At 40.7% G+C, this 26,156-nt stretch overlaps 1 protein-coding gene across 10 annotated transcripts in view; it reads right to left on the minus strand.

Moving 5' to 3' along the window:
• ERC2 (ELKS/RAB6-interacting/CAST family member 2) overlaps positions 1–26,156 on the minus strand; it is a 985,497-nt gene that overhangs the window by 262,380 nt on the left and 696,961 nt on the right. For 6 of the 10 annotated variants that reach the window (XR_007950813.1, XM_051979082.1, XM_051979112.1 and 3 more), the window contains one exon: positions 19,902–20,049. Coding sequence is in view for 9 of the 10 variants with exons in the window: in XM_051979082.1 (XP_051835042.1) it covers positions 19,902–20,049 (148 nt within the window). In the remaining variant the exon portion in view is untranslated. Of the gene's footprint in view, positions 1–16,957; positions 18,272–19,901; positions 20,050–26,156 lie in introns of those variants that run through there. The other 4 variants (XM_051979055.1, XM_051979064.1, XM_051979037.1 and 1 more) reach the window with 2 other exon arrangements.

Raw genomic sequence — 26,156 nt, forward strand, 5'->3', positions numbered from 1 at the left:
TAAATCTTAGATATTGAACAAGCATTTGTTATATATGTAACAAAAACTGTATATAAGATATAAATATATATACATGTGTGTATGTATGTATATTATATATAAATAAATATATGTGTGTGTATATATATACATATATATAAATATATATGGGGGGAGTATAATACATACACACATACACTACCATGTTGTCTGACAAATAGTAGATGCTTAATTAATTGAAGTTTATATCGTGCTAGTAGGAAGTTTCTACTACTACACAATGAGATCCTTCTTTGCATTGCTCATTCCTGAAAAATATTCAAAGCAGCCATATTTCTATTACTTCCTAGGTTCCCTAAGGCTTTCTTGTTGCTGTTCTTGAGTTATTTCAATAATGTCCAACTCTTTCTGACCCCATTTAGAGTTTTCTTGGCAGATTTACTAGAGCAGTTTGCCATTTCCTTCTCCAGCTCATTTTCCAGATGAGGAAACTGAGGCAAATAGTTAAGTTGCACAGAGAGGGAATGCTTGCAAACACAGAAGCAGGAACTGAGGCTTTTACAAAGATATACAAGGAACAAAGAAGACATCCATCTTAGGAGGAGAATAGAAAATCCTTACCGTAGTCATTAGGGTCACTGGGTTTACTGAACAGGAGGCTCATAAGTTGATTTGCTTTTCCACATTATGTACCTAACCTGTTGACCTCTCCATTTTTTCACTGGCACCAAATCATTTTGATATTAAATGCTTTGCCATGTATGAGACCTGATATAACTAACCTTTAGATTCTTGCCTTTTTTCTTTTCTTTTCAATGAATTCTTTTTTTCCTAGCTCTATAAAGTCTTTTTTGGGAAATTTAATTGGGATAATATCTAATTAAATAATTAATAACTTAATAAGTAAATTAAAGGGAAGGGAAGGGAATCAGCATTGATATAATACCTGCTCCAGATCAGTCACTGTGCTAAGAGCTTCAAACAAAAGTCTCATTTGATCCTTACAATAACCCTGGAAGGTCTTATCTTCATATTACACTTGAAGAAGCTGGGGCAGAGCTTGTGCTTTCACGATTATTCTGTGTTTAAGACTGAATTTGAACTCAAATCTTTCTGCCTTCAGACTCAGGCCTCTACTGTACCACTAAATTGACAGTTGCCTTTAAATTAACATAAATACCATGATTATTTTTGTGATATCGGTTTGGCGTGCCCATGAGCAGTCATTTCTGACAATTTTCATAAAGTATTTGGTTTGCTTCTTTCTTCTACTTTACAGGGAATTGGAGGTAGAAAAGAGAAAATAAATTTTCATTAAATTTTAAAAATTAAATAAGAAAATTAAAAAATTCTAGTTTCTCACAGGTATCTCACAGATACCTTGGTAAATTTTTATTTACCAGAGTATTCTGCATTCTGCTCTTGCCGAAGGACTTTCATAAATGTTTACTCAATGAATGAATGGATGAATAAGTGAGTGATCATCTCCCTCCACTTGCCCTGTTTCTACTAAGGGGGACAGTGGTTCTCATGGATTTCCAAGGCATTTTTCCAAGGAAGCAAGTGAATTCTTGGCTTGTCTTGTTTTAAGAGACTTTTGGTCATCTGTGATTTTACCATAATCCAGAATTTTCAAGACATTACATTTCAAGGAGTCCACAAAGAGCCCAGATCGTTGCCATCATCACTGTAAAAGATGATGGGATTTTCTAGGCTCGTGTGGAAACCCTCTGATGCCTGTGTCTCAAAAGGTGGTCACACATAAGAGAGCCCAAAGTCCCAGGATTTCTTGCCTTCATAACAAAAATATTTACCACAATTATATCTGACATTTAAAAAACACTAAATTTGGCCTCACCCTTCAGATCTATTATATTCTTTGGGTTTCACAACCTTATGAAACCGGTACTATTATTACACCCATTTTGCAGGGATGGAGTTGTGATGCCCGATACCTTGTCAGTGCTATAACCGGACTCCTTGAGGAAATTCCAGATAACATATTTCTGTCATTGGTCCCATTAACAGCCATTCACTTTTATTCTTTGAAGTGACTGAAGGTTTGAGACTTTGCTCAATCATATTCTAATTCCTCCCCAAATGGTCAACTCTCCTCTGGGATAGTGAAGAATGCCGTCTCACTACTGGAGGAAGGGAGTATGATTGAATAAAGATAGAGGAATGATTAAGAGAGAGAGAGACAGGAATGGGGATGTAGGGAGGGGAGAGAGGGAGGAGGAGAAAGAGAGGAGAGAAAAGGAAACACATTTCATCTGAAAAAGATATGAAGGTTTTAATGTAACCAAAAGATCTATCATCCACACCTAGGTCAAAAATGATATTCCGAAACATCTGGCCAACTTGTCTGACCAAGTTACATCCTTAGGCAAAAAGCATTCGTGGTTCCCTATTGCCTCCAGGCTCAAATGTCAACTCTCCAACTTGGGCTTTAAGGCCCTTTATAATCTATCATCCTCGCTCTCCCCCCAGGCTTATTTCTCAATCCTGCATCTCACAAGATCTCCATCTCAGACAAACATACTCTTTTTCTTTATACATAACATTTAATCTCTTACTGTCATGCTATGGGCTTCTCTCTCCTTTCTTGGAACATCTGGTTCTGTTCAAAGTCCAACTCAAGAACCTCTTTCTACATAAAGTCCTCATTCTTTCCTTCATTTGTTAGTACAGCTTCTTTTATCCCTGTATGTACTTTATATATTCTTTACATATCTATATGATATAGTTCTGTCTTAGCACTCAAGCAGAATGTAAGCTCCTTGAAGAATGGGGCCCTTTTCATTTTTGTCCCCGACATCTTAATAATGTGACTGGAAGCCGATGCTTTATTCCAGATGCTACTTTAACTGTGATAGGTACTAGACCAAGTCACTTCATAGCTCAGTGCCCCAGATAACCCTCTCAGGCTATAAGGCACCCAGTAGACACAAATCTGCATGGGCAAAAGGTACTTATCACTAAGAGCTCCTGAACCCATGAAATCACAGGCTTGACAGTTAGCAAGTAAGCAAACAAGTACATACAAAATTAAATAGATAATAAAACAGATAAATACATAGGCAAATATATAAATCAATAAAAATAAGTCATAAATGAATGACAGAATGAATAATTAATCAAACCATACCAGTGTCTCTTTTATGATATGAATATAAGGGGATTTTAGGGTCCATTAAAAGAAGAGCATGTGCAAGAATCTAAAGATGATACTTTCAATATACCCTGTCCTAATAAGCTCCAGAATATTGCATTCTGGGTGCCACATTTTAAGAAGGCCATGGGCAAGCCAAAAAATATCCCAAGGAAGGAAAAGCCAGTAAAGGGACTCACAAAGCTGCCCTATGAGGATTGGTTGAATGAAATTGTGATGTTTATCCTGAAGGAGATGTGACAGCAAGAAAAATACAAGTTGTGCCCTTAAGCATTCAAAGGATTTTCACTGAGGAAAAGGAAAAGGATGGTCTTAGGACCAAGAAAGAGGCCTAGGAATAATATTTTTCCTATATTTTGAAGGAGGTAAGCTGAGACCTGGGGTCAGGAAAAATTTTCTAAACCAGAGCCATACAAAAGTAGGATGGGTAACCCAAGGGGGTGATTGATTCGCCTCAAATCACTTATATTGTTGTTGTTCTCCTTGGAAGAGGACCAATGACAGCAGAAGTAATGTCTTGACAAACTGTATTTAAGTGAATCAAACCTGCAAAAAGACACTGACCTTACTCTCTTCCAAAGTCAGTCACAAGACTGAAGTCAAGAAGATTGGTGATGGCCCGGGATGGAGTGGATGCCCTTGGAGTTTTTCAGTGTCTGAACAAGCTCTAAGTGCTCCATAGAACCTGCTTAAGCACCTTAATGGCCATTATAACAAACTGTTCTCAACATGGGGCAGGGTGGAAGGAGTGGAGTCTTCATGAGTCCCCTTAATTTGTTGACTGGTCTGTTGTCCTCAATCTGGTTTGCAAACCTCCAAGAGCTATATAAATACTGGCTGTCTTATTATTATTATTATTATCACTATTATGCATTAGAAATCCTGGGGTAAAGCCTATAGAACCATGTTGGGTATAACTAGGGACTCTAGGCTAACTTTGAGTTGGACTCGATGGCCTTTGAGGTTTACTCCTACTTAGAAATTCTGAGATTCAGAGTTTGGATCTTTTTTCTAATGCTTCCCTTAGGAGTATACACGGTCAAGGTAAATGTAGGAGGAGGAAAGGAGACAAATTATTCTTCCATATCCTTGCTAAATATTCTTCCACATTCCCTTTCCCCTATTTCCAAGTCCCAGTTGAAAAGAAAACGTCCTAGTACTAATTTCCATCAACTGACAAGTATTTACTGATGGTCTACTGCAGACCTCCAGAAGACGCCTACCCTTGCCCTGTGACTAGAATTTGTGGAAAGAGAGCCAGATTGTAAACATGAAATCTTGATATTTGTTGGACAATTTGCAGATGACCCATTCTGTACAGAACTCTTTAAAAAAAGAAGAAGAAAAGGAAAAGAAAACAAATTGCTATATCTCCACTTTAAAATAACATCATTCCCAGCGGGAAAGATGACAAATTCAACGAGCAATAAATACCAATGATGAAATTAGTTCTTCACATATTAGTTGTTTCAAGAATGTAGTATTCCCTGTAGGGTAGTACATGCTGACTAAAAATGTGAAAGATTTCAGAACTTCTAATGATCCTTTAAAAATGAAAGAAAAGGGGAAATAATGGTGGGGGGAGAAAAGGAAGAATGACATGGGAATAGCACTTCCAGACCTCACATTATATAACAAAGTAGTAACCATCAAAATTATTTGGTACTGACTGAAAAATAGAAAAGTGAACCAGTAGATGAGAATAAATAAACATAAAATCCGAAATAACTTAGCTCAATAAACTAGGGCCCACTAAACCACAAAACAAACTCATTGGAGAAGAAGTCTCTATTTGCCAAGGATTTCTGGGAAAATCGGAAAGCAATTTGACAAGAAATTAGTGTTAGTCTAACATCTTACACCATATAACATGGTAAGCTCAAATTTGATATGTTCTGAATATTAAAAATCACACCACAACAATTTTTAAGCTCTAATTTTTAGAACTCTTGCTAAAAAGAGAATTATTAAGCAAACCAGGGAAATTACAAGATAAAAATGAGTGACTTAAATCACAATTTTTTTTAAATTGCATAAATAAAATTAACACATCAAAACAATCAAAAGAACTACTGAGAGAAGAAAAAAATAAATAAAAACTTTGTACCAAATATATCTGCTAAGAGCGTGATAACCAAAATATTTAAGGAATTGACATAAATATATATCAAAAGAGATCGCCCCGTGAATAAATAGTCAAAAGAAATAAATCAGTAATTCACAAAAGGAAAATTGGAAAACATTAATAACTATATTTCAGATTTTTCAAAATCACTTATATAAAGAAAAACATAAATTTAAATAGCCCTAAAACTTAAATTCATACCAAGCAAATTGGTAAGGGTGACGAGAGATGGAAATAGTAAATTTTGTGTGTTACAAGAAGACAGGAATGCTAAAACATGTTGGTGGAATTTGGAATTGGTCTAACCATTCTAGAAATCAAAAAGAATTATGGCAAAAAAAGTAATTAAATTGTCTATAATCTTTGACCCAGAAATTCCATGGATAATCATATTACAAAGTGATTAAAAAAAAGAAAGAAAAGTTTTTATAGACTACAATATACTCATATCAGTATTTGTGTGTGTGTGTGTATGAGAGAGAGAGAGAGAGAGAGAGAGAAGAGAGAGAGAGAGAGAGAGAGAGAGAGAGAGAGACTAGAAGTAAATTAAATGCCTGTTGATTAGAGGATGGCCAAACAAATTGCAGTATATGATGTAAGGGAATGTTAACTGCAGCACAAGAAATAATAACCTTGAACTATATAGAATAGCAGGAGATGACTTCTATGAACTGATGCAGAGTGGGGTAAGCAAAGCCAGGAAAATATAAACAATGGCTTTTATTGTTGTTATTGTATAGTTTCAGTCAAGCCTGACTTTTGTGACCACATTTGGGGTTTTCTTGTCAAAAGATGCTAGAGGGATTTACCATTTCTTTCTCTAGTTCATTGTGCAGATGATGAAACTGAGTCAAATAAGATTTAGTGACTTGCCCAGAGTCACACAGTTGGTAAGTATCTAAGGCCAGATTTGAAATCTGAAAGATGAGTCTTCATGCTAATAAACACTGCATTATTTAGCTATCCCTACACAATGATGTAAATGAAGAGAAAAAAAGAATGAAAGTGTATTTTATCTAATTATGACCAAGTTTGAACCTGGAGAAAGACTGAAAAAGCACTTCTTTCTTTGCAAGGGTGGAGGCTATGAATGACACATATAGTCAGACTTGGTTAATGTATTGACTAATGTATTTTTTCTTTTTGTTTTTATTTATTATGACAGGCAGTTATCTTTGGGAAGGGATGAATTGAGAAATGAGTGTAATATTATATAGAAGATTTTTTTAAAACAATATTTTTTAAAGCTGGAAGTTGGGGACCCCTGAAAAGGCCATGATGCTGAGGAGTTACAAAAGTGGAGAAGCAATCTTCTTCACTAATGCCCATTTAGTGTGGACTTAAAAAAAAAGTTTTATTTGCCTTTGAAATTCCACATCAGGAGGACTCCAGGTTAGGAAGTTCAAGCCTTATTCATTTCATTTGAAATAATAAGATAATGATAAGGAAAGGGAAAAGGGAAGGGATGGAAAAGATGAAGGTAGAAGGGAATTGAAGGGAAGTGGAAGAAAGAAAGGAAGGAAGGAAGGAAGGAAGGAAGGAAGGAAGGAAGGAAGGAAGGAAGGAAGGAAGGAAGGAAGGAAGGAAGAAATGGAGGGAGGGAGGAAGGAAAGGACGGAGAGAGGGATGGAGGGAGGGAGGAAGGGACGGAGGGAGGGAGGAAGGGAGGGAGGGAAGGAGGGAAGGAAGAAGAGAAGAAGGAAGGAAGGGAGAAAGAGAGGAAGGAAAGGACAGAGGAAGAAAGGGAAAAAGAGAGGAAAGGAGGGAGGGAGGAAGAGAGAGAAAGAGGGAGGGAGGGAGGGAAGAAGGACTTGTTAAACACTTACTCTGTGCCAGGTACTGTGTTGAGTTTTATAAATACCCTGATCCTTTTCAAACAATCCTGAGAGATAGATGCTATTAAAAAACATTCTCCTGTGTTTTGCACTTTCAGCCCTCACAATCTGATTCCAACTGTCTCTCACTCTGGGGTTATTATATTCCAGCCAAAATGGACTCCTTGCTGGTCCTTATACACAATATTTCATTTACTTCGCCTCTGCACAGATCGTTCATTCTTCAGTCTTGAAATGTGTTCACTGCTTCCTCCTAAAATTTTTCATTTCATTCAGGGCTTAGATGAGGTGCCAGTTCTTCCCTTTAAGGACAGTGTACATCTTTGTCTGGTCCCCCTAGTTCATCACATTGTCATCCGTGACATTTCCCATGCACAATTCCTCCCTGATAACATGATATAACTCACTTGGAGCTACTGGGCTTCTTTCCATGACTCAAAAAGCATCTGAGTACATGCCATTCCATGATTTTAGATTCCACAGATTATTAGAGCAGCTTAATCAGCTTAGAATTTACCACCAAAGTCCTGCTGAAGTGGATGGGAATTTATCATTGAAATAAATCTTAACTTAAATCTAACTTAAATGATGTTAAACATATTTAACATGTACGGGACTACCTGCCATCTTGGGGAGGGGGTGGAGGGAAGGAGGGGAAAAGTTGGAACAGAAGTTTTTGCAAAGGTCAATGCTGAAAAATTACCCATGCATGTGTTTTGTCAATAAAAAGCTAGAATAAAAAATGATGTTAAAGAAGAGGAGTTGACTCTGGCTCTCTGCTGTCCCTAAGGGACCATGGGGCCTCTCCATCTTACTTGGAGGTAAAATCTTTCCTATCATGTTGTCTCCGCCATTAGAATGTGAGAGTGGGGACTGTTTGACCTTGTATATCCAGAGCTTAGCAGAAAGTAAACATTTAATAAGTGATTTTCTCTGTCATTCATCTTCCATATAAGAGTCCTTCTATTTCTTGAAGGCAGCTATGTTGTCAATGAACAAAATAATAATCGACAAGCATTTGTTAAGTGCCTACTATGTGTCAAGCACTGTGGTGGATGCTGGTGATAAAATTTTAAAGGAGGAAACACTCTTTTCTACCAAGAAGCTTGCGGGAGCTCTCCTAAGCTAAATATCTTTCTCCTAATCTCCAGATACAGAGAAATCACCATTGTGCATATCCGGTTGTCTTCTGAACTCCCTGCAGAATGAATACCCCAGCTGTGGTAGGACCAATGCAGAGTCTGGGAGGACTATGACCTCCTCGTTTGGAGAACTCTATCCCTACAAGCTACTTAAATTTAAGCCTGGCAAAACTCCCTCACTGGCACAAAAGAAGGCTGCCTGCCATTGTGCCCTAACCCCTATTCCAGCTTGAACAGATAATGGGATCTGAATCTGCCTCACTCTCAGGCGGATTCCCTGATCCTCAGGGTCTCCATCATGGTCCTGGATACTTAGTCTTTTAGCAGACATCCTTGCAAGCAGGAATGAACAGGTTAAAGCAGAAAGGATTTCAGACATGTCTAATCCAATAAGAGCCCTGGTAAAACATGCGTTATCACTTAAAAAATAAATGTTTAAAAATAGAGCACAGATGTGAAATTTAAATTTAAAAGAAAGAAAGAAAGAATAGAGAAGAGAGAGAGAAAAGAGAGAGAGAGAGAGAGGGGGAGAGGGAAAGAGGGAGACAAAGAGAGACAAAGAGAGAGAAGGAGGGGAAAGAAAGGGGAGAGGAAGAGAAAGAGGGAGAAAGGGGGAGAGAGAGAGAAAGGAGGATAGAGGGAAAGAGAGAGGGGGAGAGCTTTTTTTGGTATTTTCATGTGAAACTTCCATTTGCTCATTTTCAGCTCAACTGGCCATTTGATTGGACCTGCCAACAGCCTGAAGTCAGCTTGGCAAATGTTTTTTAGACTAACAATTGCCTCTCATTTATTTGTTTTCCTAAAGCAGAGTCATTCCATAGGAAAGCCTTTCTGCATGTATATCAAAATCAGCAAGCAGGGAGATTCTTCTCATTTTGTTAGACTTCTCCCTTCTTGGGAAGAAAAACTGTAGGAAGTGCCTCTGTGGGCTGTAGGAAGTATGATGGGGGTTATTCCCATCGCCAGGGTACCCTCTCTGATTGGACCAACCCACACTTATCCTTCCCTTCTCCACCCAAACCAGAGCTCTAATGAGCATGAGTCTATGGAAGCTTTTTCTGGAAGCCGACAGGTATCATTGCCATCACTTTATATCAGAGAAAACCAAGGCAGATGAATAAATGATGGACCAACATTTAAGTGGCCTTGTTCTAGAAGCCGGGCTCATGCTCTTTCCAGAGCATTGGGTCGTCTTTTCCAACACAAATTTCCATCTTCTTCCTCTTCATCCCAATTAACACCAACTCTAATCTTTGCCTTTCTAATCATGAATTGTGACCGAGGAGAGTCAGATTTACCATCCTGCCCCAAGAGCAGTCGGGTGTCAGTGACTTAAACTGTTATCCCTTCTGGGTCCTGCGGTGATAAGCTGAGCACCTGCCATTGGCGATGGTGCTTTATTTGGAATATTTCTTTGATTGTTTTGCCTGTTCCCTTTACAAATAAGGGACCCGAGATCTAACAAAGTGAGGGGACCTGCTCCGAGCCACACAGGTTATCAATATGGCCACACAGTTTAGAATGAAAGCTTTGTTCTGGGTCAAGAAGGGCCAAGGTCAAGCCTTGTCTCTGACACATTTGGCAAAGTAACCATGAACCATTCACTCCGACTGCTCAGTGGCCAGCCTAAGACTCTAACTCTCTGAGCCTCTAAATCACACGGAGCTTGGGAAGATGAAGTTCCCTAAATTGATGAACTCACAAAAGTGGGATGATGTGAGAGACCTCAGGTGGTACAGAGGATAGAGTGTGGGGAGTGGGCTCAGGAAGAGCTGAGTTCGAATTCCATCCCAGAGACTTATCCGATGTGTGACCTTTGACATTTTTAAGCTCTGTCCCTCAGTTTTCTCATCAATGAAATGACGGGCTATTCTTGATGCTCTAATGTCCCTTCTAGCTCTAAACCTATGAGTATATATATTATTGCATATTGCAATTAAAATGTGTGTGTGTGTATTGTACACAATTGAGTTTTCATTTACAGAAAAGACTTATTTTGGCAGAAACATCATTTTAAAAGGCTGCTGTATTCCGAAAGACGTTGGATTGGAAATTATAGACCCTGGGTTCCAGCCTCAACTTCCCCACCTGTACTCTTCTGGGCGCCTATCTTTTCCTCTGTAGAATGAGGAGGTTGGAGCAGCTAATTTCCCAGGCCACTGTGTATCTCGGACCTTGAACTACATTAAGACTGGTATTGTACAGCACTGTCTCCAGTGGCAAACACCGGGCTCTCTCCTCTCTGCTACCTTTGTGGTCTGGATGTTCATGACTGAACTTTGAGATAACGAAGGGGATTTCTAAGAGACTGGTTCTACTTATGCTTCCATTGGGGCATCTCTGCCCTTTGCTGAAGAACCCCGAACTCTCCTAATACAGGAGGTATTGAGCGTTCTGATGAAGAGAGTATCTGATTAATCACTAAAAGGGAAAGTGAATAGCCCAGATGGTGCTCTTGGACCCCTCTAGATGTTGGCAACCCAGAGGGAAGCTCTCACTGCCCCACCCTTGTAAGTACTCAAGTCAGGGCTCAGAGAAAGGATGAGAGTGGATCCCACCCATGTGACTGGAGCAGCTCATCCCAATGTGAATCAGTAATAGAATTCATTTGCATCTGGGCAACTCAATCTGAGGGTGAGTCTGCATTGAATTAGGATTCTGGGATCAGAGCAAGCTTTTGTGGACTTCAGCCAAGCACAATACATGTCTCTGGGGCCCCCAGGGTCAGCGAGTCCCCCCTGTCTTGCCCACCGCAGCCAGACCAAGGCCTTGGCGCCCACCTTCCTCACATGCATTTCTCTAGGAAAAGAAAGTCCACACCATGGTTTGGCTGACTTGGATATCCTTTCTTCCCTTCAAGGATCAGTCTATATATTCCTTCCTATTATCGACACCCTCCTCCCACCCCATTACCCCAATCAGTGCAATCCCACCTTCACCCTCGAAATTGCTTTTAAACACTTTATATTTCTTTGTGTTCATCCGTGATGCTCCCCACCCTCCACGGAATGCAAACTCCTTGAGAGCAGGGATGGTTTTATTTTTGATTTCTTTTTCACTTTGTGTCCTGAGCATTCAACATATTGCCTAGAATACAGCAGGCACTTAATAAATGCTCGGTTTGAAACTTGTGCCCACTACTGCCTGCCCTGTATGCAGATTTCTACCTCACCTGGACCTATCCCAATCCAGATGAGCCTCTAAGGTCCTTTTCAGCTCCAGATACATGGATCACGGTTTTTCTGATCCCCGGAACTGGCGTGTCTGAGCGGTTGGGGGCGGGAGGGCAGATTCGGCTTTGTCCCACAGCCATTCATAGCTTGCCTGATTCTGCGCCTGAAGAACTGTGACCTCCCATTTAATACCCGGTGCTGTCCCTCCCCATCAAACGAGTTATTCCGCTCCGAGGCTGGCACGGACCCAGGAACATTCACCCAGATGTTTGGCTCTGCACTTCCAACAGGCTCCAGGGGAGAAGCGGTGGGAGGGGAAGGCTCAAGTTTCCCCTTCCCTCAAGATGGAGCAGAAGACAGTGGCTCCGGCATACCCCCGCTCCTGCATGATCAATATGGTCTCTGAAACTTTTCTGACAATGGTGCCCAAGTTCCCCCGACAGAACTCGGGGAAAGGACAAAGGGGAGAAAGCACACTCAGAAAAGCCCAGATCTCCTCTCAAAAGTGTTCTAAGGGATTCTAAGGAAGAGGCTGGTTCTAATTTTCACTGAACAATAATGTCTGGCCCTCGTTTTTTAAAAGGCATTTCCAAAAAGGATGTACACATCAGCTTCTTCAGAACACAGAGGGACGTTTGGGAATAGAGCTTACAGGGTAAGATTGAGTTTTAAGTCTTCTTCAAAAACTCTTAACAGAAGACAAATCCAACAGTTTCAAAATTAATTATTTTGATGTCGATTCTTTTTTCTAAGGCAGAAACAAAAGAGGGAAAGATGATCATCCTTTCCTTGTGTGTGTGTGTGTCTCTCTCTCTCTCACTCACTCTTTTAATTGTCTCCCTAGAGGAAGCCTGGTATTGAGTTAGAACTTTTCTTAAACTGGGCCTGGTGACACACAGCTACACTATCTGCTACCTGGGGGCCCAGGTGGATCACCTGAGCTTGAGAGCTGTGGGCAGCATCAGCGCTAAAGCCGATTGGGCGTCTAAACGAAGGCTCAAACCATAAGGTGGGTCCCAGTAGTGGGGGCACCAGGCCGGCTAAGAAAGGGCCCACTGGTTCAACTCAGAAATGGAGTATAGAAATACTCCTGTGCCATTTGGTAGAGGGCACAGGGCAGGAGAGGCACTGCATTTCTATTAATTCAGGTGTAGTGAATCAGATAGTGAAGGGAAGATAGGATGGGGGAGGGACAGAGGCAGAAAAAGAGAGTAAGAGAAAAGAGAAGGCAGACAGGAAGGGGAGGGTAGAGGAAAAATGAGGGGAGAAAGAGAGAGAAAAGGAGAGAAGAGAGGAGAAGTGAAAGGAGGAGAGAGGAAGGAAGGAAGGAAGGAAGGAAGGAAGGAAGGAAGGAAGGAAGGAAGGAAGGAAGGAAAGAAGGAAGGAAGGAAGGAAAGAAGAAGGGAGGAAGGGAAAAGGGAGGAAGGAAGGAGAGAAGAAAGGAAGAAAGGAAGGGAGGAAAGAGAGAAGGAGGGAAGGAGGAAGAGAGGGAGGAAAGAGAGAAAGGAGGAAGAGAGGGAGAAAAAAGGAAGAAACAGAAGAAGGAAGAGAGGAAGAAAGGAAGGAGGGAGGAAGATACTTATCAACTTTCTGTCCCTTGCCCTCACCCCCTAAACCTTCACAAATCTGGAAAGCAGATTTGTTTTCTTCCAACAAAACATGCTGGAGTTAAAGGAGATAGGGATTCACTTTGGAAGAGCCATAAGTAGAAAAAATTCTTTGATCAGGCTCAGCCAAAAATATAACCGCTGAGGTCTTTTTTTCTAATTCCCTCAGTTAACATGGTTCTCTAGTCAAAGTAATCTTATATTTCTTTTATGTATCCTTGCAGCTACTAATTTATGAACATACTAGTTTTCTCTTCTAAAAACATAATCACCTTGAAGGCAAGAACTATTTCATCCTTATCTTTATATCCCCATCTGCTAGCACATAGCAGGAATTCAATATATTTATTGACTTGTTAAATTCCAAGGATGGTAGAAGAACTAAAGAGACTGAGGATTAGCACTAAATTATTATCACCACATAAGATTTTTTGAAACAACAATATAGGAAACTGTATTTTCCTTGATATTATGCCTTTCATTCCTGTCTTTGTCTAGAGCCAACTCAGCCATCAGCCGCAGAATTGCAGAGTCAAGATTCTGTTGTGGTTCATCTCAGTTAAGATTGGTTAACTCAGTGCCTATCGCCTTTGGGGCCATCTTTCCTGGACACTGAACAGAGGTTCAGATTTTTCCAAGCAAATTGATGTCTGAGACACCTGGACCTTCCCAGAGATGGCACGGAGAGATTCCCCTAGCAAAAAGCATCCCGACCCAGCCTTGGAATTCAGCAGCATCATGTTCAGAGATGAGTATAATAAAAACAAAGAGGGGAAGGAAGATCAGAGACAAGAAAAACAGAGACAAAAATGAAGAGATTTTTGTGGGAAAACTAGAAGGCAAGAGCAGGAAAGGGCAGACCCGGGATCTGGGAAACTGCAAAGTTCTCGAAATGACGCCAGGCTCCTCCAGGAAGCAGACGCCCGTCTCCTTCGCACCTCCAGGCTTGGGATGGTTCCCTGTGGCCCATTCAACTGAAGGGCGGTGGAGAGATATATGGCAGAAGCAAGGAGGTTTCAATGCAGGGCAAATGAGGAAGCATCCTCAGGTAAATACGTCCTCAGAGACATAGGTGACCGAAGGAGATGACAGGGAGATCATGGGCCATGAGCAAGGACTAACTAGCGGACAGTCCGTGTGTTCCACTGGTATCCTCCCAATGTGGAAATAAAGCTCCCATGAGCGCATGAGGGGAACTCAAGATGAGCAGGAGTGTTATCTGGCATTAACAAGGTTTAAGTTCAATTAAATTGTCAGAGGACAGGAATAGAGGATACTAATAATTTACTATTAATCTTCAGTGTCTTCCTTTCTTCTACTCTTTTTGAAATTTAACAATTCAGTAAGTAGCTATTTAATTCCTCCTATGTGCTAATAAAGGGGACATGAAGACAAAGATAAAAGAAATAGAAAGATATAGCATATTCACCTATTATTATGCAAGCGATATAAAGAAATAAATATAATATCCTTGGTTGTATGCCTTAGTTTCATATGTTCAGCTTCCCTTAGAATCCACCCCGCCGCAATTTAACAAGAGTCAAGAGGCTAAACTTGAGAAACTATGGCAACACTAATATATACATTATCAAATATTTTATCTGGCCACCTTAAAGAGCCAACATGCTACAATGGCTTGAGAACGGACCTTAAAATCAGTATAAGCTGAACTCAAATCCTGTCTCTGAAGCATGTGGGACCCCAAGAAAAACAATTGACCTCTCTGTGATAGAGGCAACTCTGGGATAGCATAATGACTTCCACTGGTAGAGGAGCTTTTCTCGCCTGGGGGTTCTTTAGTCCAAAGAATAATAATAAATAACTCCAGTCCCCACCTACTCTCCATTAGTGACGGATGATGATCCTAGGCAAAATCTTTGACTATCTTTCATAAAACCAGGTTAAAATAATAGCAAAAGAACTTAAGGAACCAAAGCAACACTCATACATTACTCTTGAATAACTTATTTTCCAAGAAAATGAGCAGAATGAGACAGATACCTCAGGAATGGGGATGAGTAAATGCCCTGATTGGAGAAGCAGGAAGAGGATGGAACTGCCAGATCCTGGCCAGTGAGCTTAGGAATGGGCACCTAGGGTCATGTCACCCAAAGACTAGTGAAAGGAATGTGGGATATCTGAACTGAAGAATAACGTACTTGGGAGGTGGAAACTAAAGCCCCCTTTCTTTAGGATTGGAGTGCAAAAGAGCAATTGGACTTATTGTGTTTTTCCCAATGGTAAATCTTGTAGCAATGAGCAATTGTTACAGGGAAGATGTAGGATAAAAGGAATATATGAGAGAAACCTGGGGAAATTTGTAGAAATGGATGCAAGGGAAAGTGAGCAGAATCAGAACAATTGATTCTATCACACCAATGTAAGAATGAACAGTTTTGAAAGACTTAAGAACCCTGTTCAATGCATTTACCATCTATGACTCCAAAGGACAAATGATGAAGGCTGTGTCCCACCTCAGAGTAAGGGGCTCATGATATAATATGAGATGTATGTTTCTGGATATGACCAATATGGTCCTATTGTTCTTGATTTTGAATATTTATTCCAAATATTCTTTTTCTTTATGATTAGGTAATGAGGATGTCAGAGATAGAGAAAATAAACGCTTGTTCATTGAAAAAAGTTAAAGAAAAGTTGAAAAAAGAAAAGAAAAACTTCATAGCAATTGAATTTATTCTCAAGTAGAATAAAGGAGGTAATTAGGTGCCATCTGCTAGAAGTCTTTAAAAGATTGGATGATATTATAGGGTGGAACCTCGGTTAGGCCTCAGGTGGATTATTGGAGGTCTCTTCCAGCTATGAGCTTTAGCAATCCAATGATTTCAAAAAAAGCTTTTGTTTTGCAATTATTGGGTATTGATCATGGGCTCTGGGAACTAGCATGTGGAACCTGTCTGCCACTCCCCGTCTGTCCAGAGACCATGTGGCTTGCTGAGTATATCACTGGGCAGAAGAGCAAGAAGAACAGGGCCCTGGGAACTGTCTTGTTGAAGCTGATGAGAAAAAGACTTGTTATGAGGAATTAAGAATAAAGATTCATGTGAAGCTCTTTTGCTGACACAGCAAGGTTGAGAAAGATGGTGATGGACAGCATTTCCCTGACATTTTCTTGATCTGAAAGCACTGTTCATACATTATCTCACTGGAGCCTCTCAACAATCCTGAGAGAGGTGCTGTTATTACTATTATTTTATAAATAAGGATCCTGAGAGGACAAGAACTTATCAAATGTCCAGGATGTGGCCAATAATGTAAAAAATACTTTTATAAACATTATCTCGTTTGGTTTCCACAAAAATCCCTTGAAGTAGGAGCTATTATTATCCCCATTTTATAGTGGAAGAAAATGAGGAAGACAACAGTTAAGTCCTTTGTTCAGGATCACACAGATACAAAATGTCCAAGATGGAGTTTAATCCAGGGTTTTCTTGACCCCCAGCTGGACACTATCAATCGTCATCCTTCCAAATAACTCACGATATACCTAGAATGTCTTGGCAGAAAATGAAATATGAGCTTTATTTAGTTTTTAACCTCCTATACATCCTGTCCTCAAACCATTTTTCCATTCTCAAGATCTGTTAGTCCCCTTCCCATAATCTACAGGCAGGCCCAACTGGACTTCTCTCTGCCCCTTTATATCCCACTCTTTAGCTCCCCCCATCATGTCTTTAGACTGGTCATTCCCCGTCCCTAGAAGGCGCTCTGTATCACAAACACTTTCTTTTCCATCAAGGCTGTCAGTCAATAATCTTTAATTCTTAATCATTAAGCTTCCCTAATTCCAGCAATTATTAATCTCCTTCTTCAAATGATATTCCACTTATTATTCTCTCTCTCTCTCTCTCTCTCTCTCTCTGTGTGTATATATATATATATATATATGGTCTTTTCCCCCAGGTGAGCTCCTTATAAGGGAGACTATTGCATTCTTTGTCATTTTACTCACAGTGTCTAGCACACAGTAGGATTCAATAATAAGAATGATACTAACAACAGCAATAACAAAGGTAATTAATAATGAATTACATTTATGTAGCATTAAAGCTTATTTTAAAATTTACAAACTAGTCTACAAATACTGTCTCATTTTATTGTCAGAACAAGTCTGGGAGGCAGGTGCTATCGTTACCCCGTTTTACAGCTGAGGCGTGAGGAAGACGCGCGGTTGAGTGACTCACGCAGCTAGTCAGGGTGTAAGACAGGATTCAAACTCCGGTCTTGCTGAAGGACTGTGTAGAATTTAAAGCAGCGTGCCATTACCAGCTGTTATGATTATCATTAGTGCTAATAAGCGCTTGTTGATTTCTTGCTCAATTGGTAGCCCTCTATCCCTCCCAGCGGTCCCCCCTTGTTAATTTATCTGAGCGAGACTATCCATATGTGGCTTATTTCTGACTCAAGCAGTTGATCAAAGACAAGGGGCCCCTCTATCGAGGATGCCACGCTGCCCCAGCTGGGAGGGTCTTCCTGGGGTACCGCTTTCCTCCCTCCCCGAGCCAACGGCTCCTGAGGCCGCCCGCCTCTGCTCCTTTCCCCGTTGCTATGGCTCCCCCCGATCTGCTCCCGCGTGGCATTTCTCTCCCCAGACTGACCATTTTTCAAACACATTCCATGTTCCATAAAATCAAGCCTGTTGCAAATAAGGAACACTTTGTACATTCCCCTAGGAGCAAGCTGAAGTGCTCGGCTCAATCATTCCAGGAATCCGGAACACATTTCCATGATTAAAAAAAAAAAAAAAGACTTCAAAAAACCACACTGTTTTGCCCTCCTATTGTTTGTTTATGGCTTGTTTTTCTCTGTTTCCTTTTATTTTCTTTTTTAATCACCTCATGGCTCCAAGACTAAGAGAGAGATAAGTTGGGAAGGGAGAGGATTTTTAGAGAACTCCGAAATTAAAAAAAAAAAATCCTATTGCCTGGTCAACAACTGCCCACAATGCTTTGCAGTTCATCCACACAATTTCAGCCAAGGTGAGCCTACGGGAGGAGACCAACACAGCCGAGGGGTCACTGCCTGGCCTTGGCCTTGACCTCTAGCATGGTTGGGGGGGGACAGGAAAGGCTTCCTCCACAGCTGACTGACCTGAGGCTTTGGGATCATGTGTGCGTCACGGCTGGGGCCGAGGTAGGTGGCGGCAATGTCTGTGAGGAAGCCAGCATCACAGCTGGGTGGGATGCTCATGCTCTGGGGCTGTTTCTTATATCTATAAACCTGTAGGAGAAAGCTACAATGGTTAAGTGCAGGGGGCCCGACGACAGGGCCCATGGGGGAAGACTGGAGAAAGGAGGGAAAGACAGGCTCTCTCTTAACTTTCTGTTGCTGAGTGATTGCAGATCTCAAGGACAGGATGCACAGCGCCAGATAAGGAATTGTGATGTAGGATACCCTCCTCCCTCTGCCAGCCCCTCCATGCCGGTCTGCAAAATGATCCCCCATGTTGGACAGCAAATGAGTCTTTGAAGAGCCACATAGGCCAAGGCTTGCTAGGAGTCTGCTCAGCCAGGCAAAAAATGATACCCTGAAAAGGGGGAAACAAGGAGCACCCCCTGAGGATCCCTGATCCCCATCATCCCTGCCACCCATCGGGGACGTGCGTTCCGTGACTAAAGTCACCCTGGGTGCACCAGAGAACCACTGGGACGGCCCCAGGACTCATCTTGGCCCAGATGCAGTCTGTGAGGCAACAGAGAGTTAAATCCCCTACAGGCCATTTCAAAGTGCTGACCTTCCTAGGGGGCAAGCCTTTCAGGAGGTCAAGGCCACCAGGGAGAGAGAGACCTTCCAAACTTAGAACTCAAGAATAAGGAAAGAAGCTGGGGCTGGGGGCAGGGAGGGCTTCGGGAACCACTGCATGCGAAAGGTCTCAAGTTATTTATAAGGATAAATAACTTGAGAATATTTCAAGGATTCATTTTAGGATAGCTTAGTGTCCAATTGCCAGGTAAACCCACTGCAAAGCATCTGGCAGAAAGCAAAGGGCTTTGTGAGCAAGAGGGGGGTCTACCTCAACACAGGGACGGACATCTGGGAGGAGTTGGAAGGAGAGAGCAGGAAGAGCCAAAGGTGTTAGCAAAAGGCATTGATCATCCAGGCTCTGGGGAGGTGACTTCTCAAAGTTCATGGAGGGAGGAGGGAAGGTCAAGGTGCTCTCCATGGTGCTGAAGCTTCGAAGGATCCAAGGATCAAACCTCACCATGGGGAACAAGAATTCAGAGAATAAAGAGATCGAGCATGGTGGGGGGAGGAAAGTTTAAGGAGAGAATCTGTAAGAAGGAAAAGCAGACAAAGGGATCTGAGGGAAGCAGAGGAGGGGCGAGTGAATAAAGGGGCTGCTTCTGTGTGTAGAGAAGCACACATATCGTACAAGGTGATCATAGATTCAGAGCAGGAAAGGACCTTGAAGACCTTCTAGTCCGTCCCAGTCATTTTACAGATGAAGAAACTGAGGCACAAAGTGGCTAAGTCACTTGCCCAAGGTCACACAAATAGTAACAGAGGATTCACAAACGTAATTAAGGAGTCGCTAGGATTTAGGCAAACCTTGGAGGAGGTCCAATGAGGGAAAGAAAAAGTTGAGAATGACTCAGTGAGGAAAAGAAGCAGTAATGGAAGGGTGGGAACATAGAACGTGGTCACACAAGCCGGCATGCATGGCTGGGGATACGGAGAAGCCACAGGATGCTGTGAGTGACAGCTGGGGGTCACCATCAGCCCGCCTTGTCTTAGCTGATGATGTCTGTGTAAGGAAGACCGAGCAAGGTCAAACAGCTAAGACACGAAGCCTCGAGAAGAGCCCGGCCTGTGGCCAGAAAAGAGAGTGTGTGCCTGCATGCAAACCCACCTGCTGCTTCAGCTGGTGCACCAAACGGTCCTTTTCTCGTTTCAGGGTCATCACCTCCTCCTGCGTCTTCTTCTTCTTGGAGGCAGACAGTTCAAGCAAGGCTATGTTGGCGTCCTTCTCACTGATGGCAGCCAGCAGGGCTTCCTGTCTGGAGGAGAAAGAAACCGGTCATTGTTTCAGGCAGAGGGCACCGGAAATACTGGGCGACCCACAGTTGGCATCTGAGCCCCATGGCACAATTTTGGGAGGATAATACCATGAGGGGATTCCTGGGGCAGAATCTCTCTTTGATTTTTGAATTAACAAATGCATGGAGAAAGAACAGATTGGAGCTTCCTGCTGGTCTAACTCAAGGGATTCTGGTCTTTTTGCGTCACAGACCACCTAGGAGCCCCTAAATGAAATAAAGTTTGAAAAGACATGAAGTTAAATAGGTAATATTACAGAAAAACAAATTATATCAAAATATTTGTTGTTTGCTCTCTTCAGTCATGTTTAACTCTTTGTGATAAAGATTTTGACAAAGATAATGGAGCACCCATTTCCTTCTCCAATTCATTTTACAGATGAAGAAACTGAGGCAAACAGGGTAAAGTGACTTGCCTAGATTCACCCAGCTAGGAAATATCTGAAGATATATTTGAATTCAGATCTTCCTGTCTCCAGGCCTGATGTTTTATTCACTATAGCACCTAAATATCCCTATATTGAATATATGATATAATTACTATAATCTTCATGCCCGAGGAATAACTCATACTTTATTTTTCTTTAAAATCTCCATTGGATGACCTCTCTTCCTCCAGCAGGGCTCTGTCACATTTCCCATCATTCAGTTTTCCTCTTGACACAGACCCTCAAATTGCCCCTCTATGACTTCTTTCCTTTAAATTTGTTAAGAAGAAAAAAAAATCTCAACACTCTAACTCCTATGTTATCTTGGCTCATTGCTTTCTCCGAAGGGATAGAAATTGTCTCCTCTCTTCCTTCCAACTCCTTTCTACAGTAATACCCGTAACCAGTTTTAATCTGGAATTTGCTCGGGCCCTAACAAGGAAATGGCTCTCCTCCATGGATTAATGAATTCCTCCTTTTTGCTGATGAAGGTTGCCACTGCACCCCCCACTCGCACCCCCTTAACTCATGCCTTCTCTTCAGCAAGTCATTGGTATATTAACATTCTACACTTCCTTTGGAGAGAGCACCATCTTTGGCTCTGTTCTTTGAAGACCCCCAGTAATAGTGAATAAATGATTTCTCTCAGCACCAAAGGAGTTCAGACCCCCATCATCTCTTGTCTAGACTATAATAATACCTATGCACTCAGTCTCCCTACATTCCGGCTCTCATTTCTTCATTTCATCCTCCTCACAGCTACCAACGGAAATATCTAAAACATGCCTGACAAAGTCATTCCTCCTTTCAAGAAACTTCAGTGGCTTCCAATTGCCTCTGGGAGGAAATGTATTAGCATTCAAAGACCTCTGCAATATGGCTCTGATCTCCCCTTCCAGAATGAGTCTGTGTTCCAACCAGACTGGCTTGTTTGTTGTTTCACATACATATCCTCTCATCTCTAACTTGTGTCTTTAGAGGCTGTCCCTCAGGTCAGAAAGTTTGCCCTCACCAGCTCTCTGCCTCTGGGAATTACGGACTCACCTCTAAGGATTAGCTCTCCAACGCCAACTCTTGTACGGGGTTGAAACCAGGAAGAAGTTCATAGACATTTGTGTGTTTTTATGGATCTTTGAATGTATGTAGGTATGGATGTGTGTGTATGTGTGTGTGTGTGTATAATCTCTGTGAATACTCTATAAAATATATACTATGGTATTCAGTGCATGTATGTGTGTAATCTGTGTGTACACTATATCAAACATATACTATGGTATGCAGTGTGTATGTATAATCCCTGAGTATATTATACAAAATATATACAATGGTATATAATGTGTGTGTGTAATCTCTGTGTGTACACTATATAAAATATATTATGGTACATAGTGTGTGTACATATGTGTATTTCTGTGTATAATCTCCGAATATTTTATACAAAGTAAATATTATGGTACTGTGTGTGTGTGTGTGTGAACTGTGTGCATACTATATAAAATATATACTATGGTATGTAGTGTGTGTATAATCTCTGAGTATTTTATACAAAACATATACTATAGTACTCAGTATGTGTGTGTGTGTATATACTCTCTGTGTGTTATATAAAACATACTGTGGTACATAATGTGTGTACGTATGTGTATTTCTGTGTGTGTGTGTAATCTGTGTGCATATTATATAAATATATATACACTATGGTATGTAGTGTGTGTATAATCTCTGAGCATACAAAATATATACTATGGTACATAATGTATGTGTGTGTGTGTGTGTGTAAGCTGTGTGCAAACTATATAAAATATATACTATGGTATGTAGTGTGTGTGTATAATTGAGTATTTTATACAAAACATATACTATGATACTCAGTATATGTAATGTATGTGTGTATAAAATTCATATACATACTATAGTACATAGTGTATATGTACAATCTTTGCATGTAGACTATATAAAGCCCATTCTGTAGTATGTAGTGTGTGTGTATATGTAATCTCTGTGTATACAACTATATAAAATATATACTATAGTGGGTAGTGTGTGTGTGTGTGTGTGTGTGTGTGTGTGTGTGTGTGTGTGTAGCATGGTATGTACCTATTTGCCTGAATAAGTAAATATACCTACTCGTCTGTATTTATCCTTGCAGCTCAGGTACTGTGATTCCTCTTTAAATAGCAGGAGATTCATCACCTCCTAAGCCTAGAGATCCCCGACTGAGAGATTTTATTTAACCCCCGGCACTAACTGAGACAACAAAGAATATCCAAAAAGGAGAGCTTAAAGCCGATCTGGTCTACCAAGAGTAACCCAAACTTTGCGAAGGCCATTCTCTTTCTCTATTAAATATTGGTGTTTCCTATTAAATGCATGCATATTTAAAACTATCTTACTATAATAAGAAGTCGGGAAATGTGAAAAGATCTCTGTCACACAGAAGTTTTGGTTTTATCTTAGAGGTAATAGGGAATCAGTGGAAGTTTTGCATAGGAAAATCACATCATCACGCGTACATTTCAGAAAAATTATATTGGCGATTGTATGAAAGAAGGATTGAAGAAGATGGAAGAGCATCTAAAGGGAGACCAGCTGGGAGTATGATTAACATCAAACACGCAGCCCCATTGTGGTCCCCAACGTCCTCAGAGCTCAGTTTAAACTGTAATTGAGAAATATTTTACATGATACATGAAATACAGTAGCATGTTGATAGAGCTAAAATGTGGTTTTCTACATCATCTAACTAAGTATAAGGCAGCTCAGTGGTGCCATAGTGCATAGAGAGTCGGGAAGACTCACTTTGCGAAGTTCAACTCTGGCCTCAGATTCATTCTAGCTCTGTGCACCTGGCCAAGTCTCTTCACCCTATTTCCCTCAGTTTCCTCTTCTGAAAAATGAGCTGGAGAAGAAAGTGGCAAACTACTTTATTATCTTTGCCAAGAAAATCCCCAATGAGGTCACAAAGAATCAGATGCAGTGGAAGAGACTAAACAACAAGAAGCCACTATGTGTCCCAGAAATCTGATTTAGGGGCTCCCATTCTATTTGAGTCAGATACCACTGGTCTAGACGGCCAGTGAAAAGGGTCTTCCAAGTTACACTGGTGAATCATAGTGAGGTTACAGTCTCCTTAGGGCCCCAGACCTTTTCCCATTTCTGACATTGTCATATAACCCTCCATCTCCCATCTTGTGCTTATAAAGTAAAAGACTTTATATTTTTCTCTACTGGTTTAGTTTTTATTATACTTGACTACTTTGTGGAACCACGTCCTACACCTGGGTTCAAAAACTCTATGGCATTAGGATAGGATGGGGGGCCAGGTGCCTATAAAGGAGTTAATATAAGAAAATAGCTAAAGGTTTTCATTGACATTAATCTCAATACAAGACAGAATAAGATGAGAAAACACTTGACGGGCCATAGTCTGGAGCCTGTAGTCATTTCCAGAAAAAAAAAGAGGTGACCATCTCTGTTGCTAGGCGGAATCCTGTCCAGGGTACTGAGTCCAGTTCAGGTGTCACATTTTATCAAGGACACTGACATACAAGCCTTCCCAAACGAGGAAAACCAAGAGGGTGATGTGAATGGAAGTCCTATTTAAAGAATCAGGGGCAGATGATTAATTCAGAGGAAGGAGGCTTTTCATTTGGAAGAAGCTTATGTCTAACAGAAGACATAAGGAGATATATTTTGATTTAATTTCAAGGGGAAAAAAAATTCCAGTTGGTTGGAGTGAATTGGGTGTTCTGCCTCAGCTGCATACTGGCTTTGTTTACTTGGGGTAGATTATCTACTATCATTCAGCCACAGTTTCCTCAACTGTAATAATAATACATAGAATAATAGAATATAATAATAATGGAGTGGTTGGGTGTCAAAAGAGATAATATGTAAAAAACTTTGCAAGACTTAAAGTCATGGGTGTGTGTGTGTGTATAACTATTATTATTATTATTATTATTATTATTATTATTATTATTATTCACATTTCTAACAAGTGTTGCTCTCCCAAAGGAAATAAATTGCCTCAGAAGGTACACATCATCAGATGTCTTCAGATTCTCAGCAGAAACCGAGCCACATCTGATTCAGGCATTCAACAAGTATTGATTAAATTACTTACTACTTGTGAGGTCCTATGTTAAGTGTTAAGGAAAAGGAAAGAGATAGAGAAAGAAGGAAGGAAGGAGAGAAGGAAGGAAGGAAGGAAGGAAGGAAGGAAGGAAGGAAGGAAGGAAGGAAGGAAGGAAGGAAGGAAGGAAGGAAAACAAAGAAAAAGAAGAAGAAACAAGTCCTTATTAAGCATCTCCTATATGCTAGGCTCTATGCTGAATGCTTTTGTATATTGCCTTATTTGGTCATCATTTTACTACAGAGGCAAGATGAACAACAGACTTTGACACTGGAGAATATAAATTCTTCTTGTTTGTTCTTCATTCTCAAAGAAGAACAAGACATCAGGGGAGTGACATGCAAGTGAATTGGATTTAAGCGAGCGAAAGCTGAACAAGATCACCTGTCTTATTTTCTCTTCCAGAGCCATCTGAGTCCATTGGCAGGGTATAAATCAGGATGATTGGAGATGACTAGATGCAGTGGGAGACCTTGGTCTTTTTAAACTAAAGCCTTTAATTGGTCTCAGTTTGACTAAGGTAACACTCAATTAGTGATTAAAGCTATTTTAAAAATGAATTTTATACACACACACACACACACACACACACATACAAACACACATACATACATTCATGCTGAGCTAATGAGGGCTCAGACAATGACTCAATATGGCTTGGCCTGGGAAATATTAGAGAAAGAATTCCCACTGTCTAAAAATACACACCTCTGACTTATCCACCTCTGAAATTGTACGATCCTATCATTTTGACCTTGGAGGAATACAGTAAGGCAGAAAGAATATTGAAATCAAGGTCAAGGGCATGATCCTAGACTCATCTGTTTCATGTAACCTAATCCCAAGATTAAATCAGAATCATCTATCTAAGATCCCCAGTGTGATTGCCAGTGTAATCCTCTAATAACATGGAAACCACTAGCCACCCAATGCAGCCCTTTCCATATTAAAGAAATCACTGGGGTCCTTTTTTTTTAATTGTCCAAGGGTCTTGGCATCGGCACAGGAAAAATGTAAATATTTGGGGGCAATGGTTCCAAGAGAGTCAAAGAAATACAACCTATTTATTCTGCTTTCAAAGTTATGAGACCGTGGATTAATTTTAGATAAACACTCCCCATTTTTCAGGCACTTAGATGTTCTCATTTTTTATCATTTCCTGTTTACATTATAACCGGTTTCTTGTATTCATTTGACATTATGTATTTGAAAAGGTGATGGAGCAAAAATATTGCCATATCATTCCAGTCATCCTTAGTAAAGAATTGGGGGAGGAACAGGATAAATTAGTTTGAAAATATTTGTGGGAGTGAAAAAGCTAAAAGAAAGCCTTTTCATTAGGAAGGGCCTAATCCCTGAGTACAAATGTGTTTAGTAAACATGGCAACATCCTATTAATCAATAGCACATTCCCAAACTCCCATAAATCCCTGTTCTTTTTGAGATCAGTTTCCCCTTGAACAACGCCAACAGAAACCTTGTCCTCTTAAAACTCTTGTCTCATG

The sequence above is a fragment of the Antechinus flavipes genome, chromosome 1 (assembly GCF_016432865.1).
Source record: "Antechinus flavipes isolate AdamAnt ecotype Samford, QLD, Australia chromosome 1, AdamAnt_v2, whole genome shotgun sequence".
Taxonomy (NCBI): domain Eukaryota; kingdom Metazoa; phylum Chordata; class Mammalia; order Dasyuromorphia; family Dasyuridae; genus Antechinus; species Antechinus flavipes.